General features: G+C 37.8%; 1 protein-coding gene across 1 annotated transcript; it reads right to left on the reverse strand.

The window, feature by feature from the left end:
* Positions 1 to 4,750: 4,750 nt before the first annotated feature.
* On the reverse strand, positions 4,751 to 8,691 carry LOC108317981 (RRP15-like protein). The gene is made up of 2 exons (XM_017548688.1): positions 8,260 to 8,691; positions 4,751 to 5,665 (listed from the first exon to the last, which is right to left on the reverse strand). The coding sequence occupies exons 1-2, from the start codon at positions 8,689 to 8,691 to the stop codon at positions 5,222 to 5,224; spliced, it is 876 nt and encodes a 291-aa protein (XP_017404177.1). The 3' UTR covers positions 4,751 to 5,221.
* Positions 8,692 to 9,275: the final 584 nt, after the last annotated feature.

Consider the following 9,275-nt stretch of genomic DNA (forward strand, 5'->3'; position numbering starts at 1 on the left):
GTGCATTTTCTCCTGTTACCCAACTCCATGCTATCCAACCAGTCTTGCCCATCCTTATGTCAAATCCTCCTGGCTAATGGAGCATGAGAAGCCTTAAGTGCCTCGATCTATTTATTGTAAACTGTGAAAGGGTGTAAGCTGTAAATAGGACTTCTAATCATGGAAAGCTGAGAGGAGCTGTGCAAAGGGCTTGCAGGAAAACCCAAGTCTGGAGAGCACAGCTAGTGTATGATGAACTGCAAGAGTGGCCCCAGGTCTTTTCCTATAAACGAGCAACAGGCAGACCCCTAGGAGCTTTGCAGCACCAACGAGGAGCAGAGAGGCCTGAGCGGCTAGTCTGCATAGCTCAGGAAGTTCTGACTCTATGATGAAAAGACTGAGCAACAGAAAAGCCGTGCTTCCAAATGGAAAAGTCTGCAATCTAAATCCTTTCCTCTCATTTTTTCTCACCAGGACTTCAGCTTGAATTCAGTGGGACCTGGCAATCTTTCCACTCAGGTCTTGCTCCTTGACAAACACAGTGTAAAAACTGATGCTTAGGCTTTAAACTATGTGGAGCACACCCAAGGCTACATTGTAAAAAGCAAAGGTCTGCACAATGACCTGCTTCCCGGAGCCCTTGCAATAGTGGTTGGGAAGGTCTCAGAGCCAGCAAAATGATCGTTTCTGCCTCTGTGGCTGAGGGATGGTGCTGCAAATGTGTGCTCTCTTAGGTTTCACTTCCTTCTGCCAAGATTACTCTGCCCTGCACTCTGTTCTTTTCTTCAAGGGATTGGGGGCTAGACCATTCACTCATTCACTCAGCAAATATTTATTATTTGCTATGTGTCAGGCGCTGTTTTAGGTGCAGTGCACAAGACAGACAAAATTGCTCCCTTCATGAAGCTTCCATTCTAACAAGAGAGAAGGACAAAGACAAATAAGTAAATGCGTAGTTTAATATTAGGCAGTGATAAGTGGCGTGCCGAAAAATAAAGTAAGCTGCAAGGACAGAGAGTAATTGTTAGATAAGGTGGTCTGAGATAATCCCTCTCATAGAACCCAGGCCTAATGACGTGAGCAAACCGTGTGTACACCTGGGGGAAAAATGTCCCAAATAATGGAAATAGCACACGCAAAGGCTAATAGGTGGGAACATGCTTGGCATTCAGGAGGAATAGCAAGACCAGTCCTCATGAGAAACTATAGGTAAAATAATAAAAGATGATGTCAGAGACGTAGGCAAGTGCCTGATCACATAGGACTCTGGTATGGACTTTGCATTTTATTCTAGGAGGATGGGAAGCCATTTGAGCATGGTCGAGATATCATCTGTATTGCAAAACTTTGTGGCTGTCAGTGGCTCTACCCACAGAATAAGACTGAGAGCCGAAGTTTTAACTGGAGAATAGACAGCCAGAGCAGGGTACGACAAGTCATAATGACCACAGCAATTCCAATGATGAAAGCTCAGTATGACAGCCAGACCAGGAGCATTCTGTGATCCAATATCCTATTCTCTGCCTTTTTTTAGAAAAGGGCCTAGTTGCCACTGTTAGGATATAGAAAGACAACGGAGAGACATCATGTCTGTACCTGACTGGCTCCAGGTCCCTCCTTGCCGTGCACAGCTAGTGTCTGCCTCCCCGCTTTCCTTGCCTGTTCTTCCCACGTACACCTGAGGCTCCTATCACAGTGAATTATATATCTTCCAGGAAGCACATTCCAGGAAGGGAGAAATACCACGACTGCATTATTTCTCCCTTCCTGGAATGTGCTCATTCTTCTGCCTAGAGTGACATTTTCTGCCTCATACGCCTGAGGAAACACCCACTTGTCCTTGAAGAGTCAACTTAAATAGTATCTCGTCTGTGAAGGATGTGCAGTATTTCTGCTAACATGTGTCACACTCCATTGAAGTACAGACAGGTGACGCTGAATAAGAATAAATAATGCAGACTTGGGTGAAAATGCATCAATTCCTTTAAAAACATTCTTTGTTAAGGTCAAGGAGATATCACACGCCCGTGTTAGAAGAAGTAGGCCACTCTGAAGGGAATATACGCTCCTAGTGTTATTCATTGGGGTGTAGGTAACTTCTAGGGGAGGAGGAGGCACACCAGAGTGGGAAAAGGACTTTTAGGGGCTGGAAGACATTGGCTAGACAGTCAGGCATGTCTGGATAGAGCTGATTGACTCTGGTCACTGTGATTAGGCAGGAAGCAATTATGTATCGGGGTTGGTGTGACAGTTCTGTCCCTGCTTAAAGTGAATTGGTAAAAGGAGCACTGTTTCTGCTCTCCTGAGGTGAGCATTGCAGGGAAGGGTGCTCTAGCAATGAGGAAGACACAGAAAGCAGAGGTGAACAGCCACCTGCAGGTGGATAATCACCCACTAAAGGATGTGTGCTTCCACTGAATGAGACATGTTAAATAGAGGAGCTGCCCCGCATTGTGGACAGTCTTTGCTTGAGAAGAAGAAAGCTATTATAGCCTAACAAGTGGCAATCCATTGTTTCTTACAACCAAACTGAAATTAAAACCAAAGAAGCTCCCTAAGTAAGCCCAAACCTGTTAAAATTCCAAAAAGGCAACTAAACTTGGAACTTCCCCGATTCCATGCAGCAGCCGAAAGATCATAATTACTAGTTTGATAACTGGGAGGAATACTGTACATCTGTTTAAAAGACACAAGTCTGAGTCCCTGGTTGTGCCGTCATTTGATTGTGATGACTGGCAAGTCACTTCACCACTCTGAACCTCAATATCCTACCTAAAAGAAAGATAATGATAGTTAACTTGCAATGCTGCTGTGAGAATTAAATAAAACGATGATGTGAAATAGCTTTGTATGGAACATGACACGAATAGAAGTAATTTAGTAATACATTTCTGTTATTAGAACTGCAATGGAATTAGCAGTATGTTTATATTGCTGTGTTGTTATTGCTAAAGAATGTAGTCAAGTTCAACACACTGAAATGTATGCAGGGATGTACATTCTAATCAACATGTATAAAATATAAACTAAATCAACATATATATTTTATATATATATAAATTGTTTTCTTAATGTCATGTGTCGGAGCTGTGGCAAATGCAGAATGCTGGGGGAAGCCTGTAAGAGTAAATCACATTTTTAAATAATTCATTGACTTTCACATTTTGCTTTCCAAATGCTGCCTCAAAATGTTGGGTTAAAAAAAAGGCCATCTAGACTTGGTAAAATCATCTAGACAAAAGAAAAGGCCTTTTTGGGCATAACAAGATCAGAAACTATAAATATAAAGATGGATAGATTTGATGACATAAAAATTCTGAATGTCAACAGAGCAAGAACCAAGCAAATAAATTAAAGCACAGTTGAAAGACAGGTCACAAACTGGGATAAAATGTAGCATATGGGAAAGATAAATTATTAAATTCCTTAATTTATAAATTTTTAAATAAAAAATTATGAACAAGCCAATGGAAAAAAGTTACAAGTAAAGATAATTTATCAGATAAGAAGCACAAATTACCAATAAGAAAGAATGTCTAATCTCCTCAGTGATTAAAGGAGAGTAAACTAAAATAATAAGATGCTATTTTTCATTTATCAGATGGGCAAAGGTTTAAAAGAATGCTAATACCCATTTTTGGCGAGGTTATAGGAAGTGGGCATTCTCATAAACTGTGGGGGAATTAATTTTGGTACAAACTTTCTGGAGGGCAATTTGGCCAGACCCTTAAAAATCTAAAATATGCAAACCCTTTGACCCAATCACTCCAATTTAGAAATTTATTGTAAAGAAATGAGACAAATGAACAAGATGTCTCTACAAAGTTATTTCTCATGAAGTTGTTTATTACAGGAAATTACAAACACCTTAAATATCCAGGGGATTAATTGCATAAGTGATAGAATGTACACACAGTGAGACATTAAAAACAATGATGTAGTCATAGTTACAGACATGAAGAGATATCCTTAATTAAAAAGCAAAAAAAAAAATTATGATGCAGTAAAAAATATCAATCTGGTGATTGCTAGCGGGTGGTATTTGGGGTGCTAGTCTCTAAAATTTTCTCGATTGGTTTATTTATGTTTTGATTATAGCAAGTATATCATAATAACTACTTTTACATTAAAAGAAATAAAAGGAATTTCTAAAATAGTTTTTTTAAAGCAGTATTTCTTCTCACAAAGATTGTTTTACAACACGACATTTTAAGTATGACTTCCTTTTTTCTCAGTAGATTCCAATTGAGACATACTCTAGACTATTCCAACACAATAGTCTCTTGGGGAGAGCTTGATTTGTTTTCATCCTCACAGTCTGATGTGCTGACATAAAAGCTGAAACAAAAACTTAATGAATCATCCTCCCCCTAATCCTTCCCTAGGAATTCTTGCTTCCTTCTCAAATACTTTTCTACTGCTAGGACAAATCTCAGCTCTAAATCAAATACCGCAACTGCATGGAATATGCTTTTGCACAAGGCTCCTGGTCTCTTCTCTAGCTTTTGCCTGCCTGTCTCTGAGGCAACCAAAGGTCCAAGCCTGGAGTTACCTTGTTCTAAAACAGCAGTGTAATTCCATTTTTTAAAAATCAATCAATTCAGTGAAAAACCTGTTCAGTCCTAGAGAGATTACTTAATATAACAGAGAAAACATAGCATACTATTGAAGCATCTAGGTTCTAGAGCAAGACTGCATGGATTTAAATTCTGATTTTACTTTCTAGTTAACTTGCAAGGTTAACTTTAGCTAACTACTTTTTTTTTAAAAATAATTTTAAATTTTATTATATAGGTTTTCTCAATAACTTCCCAATACAAACCAAAAAACACCAATCATTCCCAAAAACTACAGATACATAGTTGGGTCTAGAACTTCGAAGGCAGAGAACTATTAACTTGAAAGAGTTTAATTATGAATTGGTACTGTATTTCTGAAAACATTGGTGATACTGAAATAACACACCAATAGACAGGACCAATATGATCCTGGCAAAATGCTCATCTCACTGGTCAAGCAGCAATATTTCCTTTTACAGATGTTCTGAGGAACAATGCTTAAAATTATACCAGGATTTAAAATATAACTTTAATAAAGTATATATAAAGTGTACATGAAAAGGGGCAATATGACATCAGGCAAAAGTCTTTTGACTTTTGGTATCCTTATAATTCCCCAATTATCAGGGGATGAAATATTTTTCTAGAAAAAATAAAATGATTATTTTATTTCCTATGGTGCTTTATGTATCAGAGTCACTTGCAGATTCTGGTCTGCTGTCATCTGGCCCATCACTTTCCTTGTCCCAGTCTTTCACAGAGACTCCCATCATGAAATCATCACGGAGGATTGTCCAACCTGGGCCCTCTTCTGATTTCACTTCAGTCTGTTTGGCTTTTGGTTTCTTCTTGCTTGAGGTAGTCTCATTTGTACTTTCATCCATTCCTCTCAAAATACTGATAAAATCTGTCTTGGAAACAGTTGATATCAACTTAGTTCGCTTTCTAATAGAGCTTCCAGGTTCTTTAACCTTCTCATCAACATTCTTTTGATGCTTCTGAACAGCATTGAATAATTGTACCACACCTCTCGTTGCAATTCTCTGAAGGTTTCTCTCTGTCTCCTTGTCTTGGACAACATCTGGCTTTACTCTGCACATCATTTCCCACTCCATCCTCCTATCACGCTGTGTTATAAATATCGTTATGTGAAAGAATATTAGATATTTCTGAAAGTGCAGCAAACATCGGTATGATACTCTATGAAAGGGTGAAGGTAATAAATCATTCTGGCTTAGTTTGTCATTAGGACTTTAAAAAAAAACACCATTTTAGGGGTTCAGCTTCAAGAGCCTGTGGTTAGCACTCAGCGTGTCATACGAGAGGCACAAAGTGAGTTTCTGTCAGGCCTCTGACAGCAGGGCCTGGAGAGCTGCCAGCATATTTGGCCAGGCAGTACGAGATAGGGTATGAGGGAGCCCATAGGCCTGCTCTGCCATTGCCAGACTATCTGAGGAAAGCATAAAGAAGATTCCAAACTACACTCTTTGGAAATTGTGAATTCATCTTTACTTTCAGAAAATGACTTCCTCAGTCATCAGAATTATTATTAGGAAATTGTATCACTTTTAAAAGAACAGCATCATATCCAGATACTTATACGATGACTAGTATTTCTTTGCACAAAATCATTTAAATCCATTTCTCTTCTCATAGCATATCTGACCAATATTCTTGCCATATATGGCATATCAGTTGGAAACTATAGCAAACTGTACAGAAGCAGAAGAGGAGGTGGGAAATAAGAAAATCCCATAGATGACATAATTTAGTTTGAACTTGTCTTTAAGTAGTATCCGGGTCCCAGGAATCTGATTTGATACATTGCTTGTTCATGTCTCCTTCTCAGGCCAACATTTAACCAAATATCAAATATAATGATATAATGAATTAATCACCAAGAAGCTGGCAAGCGTCAAAAGCATCAAAGCCAGTAATAAAGACATTTTTATTAAAATTTCTCTTTTTATCTATTTTCTCTACTAATCTATTTCTCATTTTTTATTAATGAAAACGTCTAATACCAGTAAAACCAAATTCTTGCCCTCACTATAAAGATTAGCCTGATAGCTTTCTAAAGAAATAGATTTGTCTTCAAATCAGACAATTCATTTTAGTGGTCACGAAATTCACTGTCAGATTATGACAGAAATTTTTTTTTAAAATCTTACTTTTAAGTTTGAAACAGTCAATTTTAAATTATATTCAGTACTCAAAGGATAATAGGTATGCTTAATCCTGAAACACTTTTAACTCTGAAATTTATTTTTGTATTTATGATTAGAAATAAGTAGCTGATATACTAGAAAATTTAATGGTTAACATTAGGAAATGATAATTTACATATACTCTTCTAAGAAATATACACAAAGAGCATTTGTAGCTGCTGTGTCTTGTTTCTGGTATCAACACATGCACGTTCACGCTTTATGGAGCCAGTATCATCTCTAGCGCTCAAAGCTTTGGCCTAAAGCAGAGTTACAGACTCATTCCTCTTGGCTTCAAAGTGTTCTTACCCTCACTAGAACTCTGGGACCAGAGGAAATCAAAGATTCTGATATTGTTGAAGCCTCTTCTAGCATTTGCCAGATAATAAACAAAGATTCAAATTTTCATTTGAAAAGCTATCTGCAAGATTCAAAGACAAAACGTATCTTAAATAAAACACAATGAGAATACTGAATTAATAAGAGAATATGCTGTGTTTCTAAGAGCAATGCTTAAAAATTTCCATCTTTCACACAGAGCAACCAGTATTAAGAACAAAGAAAACATTCATCTTGAAACAAGATAAGGAGACAGTAAACATAAAAGGAAATATATGCCAATTCAAAACTATTTTTCTTTCATTTTTACCTATGAAATAACTTTGGGAATCAGTACTTCTATGCCGCCAGTACATTTGTAGAAAATTATTTTTCTTTCATTAAAAAATAATGCATGTTTTAGTAACCATGTATTTTTGACAGAGATCATCAAGTACAGTGATATGTAAACCTTATTTTTAGTTATTATAATATACAACAAATTTATGTCCAACTTTTGGCCTTTAATTAATAGATTATAAAAGCATAATGAATTCAAATTTATCCAACACTGATTTGTATCTAACATTGAAATAATCAGTTTGCAGAACTGCAACCAATCCCTGAGTTGTGACATCTTCACAGATTTCTGTTATAAAATAAGTTTTGGCAAAAAGTAACCAACATACTTCTTAGTTCAAAACCTAATAAAGTCAGCATACAGACAGCTAAAACAAATAAAATAGGCTCAGGAATCACTGCCACATGTATAATTCTTGATTTTAAAAACTGGCTGGGTACGGTGGCTCACGCCTGTAATCCCAGCACTTTGGGAGGCCGAGGGGTGTGGATCACCTGAGGTCAGGAGTTCGAGACTAGCTTGGCCAACATGGTGAAATCCCGTCCCTATTAAATAAATAAATAAATAAATCACAATAAAATAAAAATAAAAACATGTTTCCTCCGTGTTTACATTTCCATTAGTTTGCCTTTGCCTAGATGATTAAAACGTGAACATGCTCAATGGAGTAATTTAGGCTAAATTCCTAAACATAACCTTAGTTATCCATCTTAACATAAAAATCAAATTAAAAACTGGAATGTTAGTTGGACAAACACTGCAAGGAAGGGTTCAGCCAAGATAACAACTAGCCTAGACAAACAATCTAATCTACAAGACAACTGGTGGAACACACCTGTTTTATTTTCTCTTGTCTTTCTTGCTTTAACTTTTCTTTTTCCTTTTCCAGCTTCTTATTTTTGACCAGAATAGTAGGTTTACTTTCAGGAGTTTTCTTGTCGAGGACTTTAGCCATGGCATCTGCCCAGCCCATATTGGTCCCAATATTTGATTCTGCGTCAGCTTCATTGTCTTCGTCACAGGGCTCAGCATCACCCTCATTGTCAGCTTCTATTGCTTCCTCATCAGAATAAAAGTAGTCATATTCTGATCCACAGCTTCCTATTATAGATCCTCCTACTATAGAACCTTCGCTATCGGAAGTGTCTGTGTCTTCCTCTTCCAGCACCGACGCTATGGCTCCGGCTGCCATTTTCATCATCTTCTTTGGGGTCTTTTTCAGATTTTCCTCTGTACTTACACATGAGTCCGGAATGGCGGCTGTCATTTTTCCCAGCTAACTACTTTTAAGCCTCCATTTCCCTATCTATAACATGAGCATATAATGTCTTCTTCACAGGATTATTGTGAAGATCAAAAGAGAAATCATATGTAAAGCGTTTAGTGCAGTGCCTCACAATGCTAGTCATTAATATTATCATTTGTTTTAATTACCTGTTGTGTAATTTTTGTAGTTTCTGTAGTTCAGGAATCTGGGGGTGGTTTAGCTGGGTGTTCTGGCTCTGGGTCACTCACAAGGCTGTAACCAAAGTATCAGCTGAGACTACAGTCATTTCATGGGTAACTTTCAAGCTCAGTCAAGAGGTATTGGCAAGACTCAGTTCCTTTTGGGCAGCTGGACCGAGGGTCTCAGTTCCGTGCCTTGTGGGCCTTTCCACATGGCAGCTCACAACTTGGAAGCCTGCTTCATCAGAGTGAACCAGGAGTTAAGAGCATGCAAACAAGGTGGAAATCACAGCTTTCATAACTGAATCTCGGATGTGACTATACATCATGCTTGCCATATCCGATTCCTTAGAAATAAGTCACTGGGGCCCACTGCACACAATGGGAAAGGATTACACAAGGGAG

This window comes from Cebus imitator, unplaced genomic scaffold, assembly GCF_001604975.1.
Source record: "Cebus imitator isolate Cc_AM_T3 unplaced genomic scaffold, Cebus_imitator-1.0 Scaffold213, whole genome shotgun sequence".
In the NCBI taxonomy this organism is placed as follows: Eukaryota; Metazoa; Chordata; class Mammalia; order Primates; family Cebidae; genus Cebus; species Cebus imitator.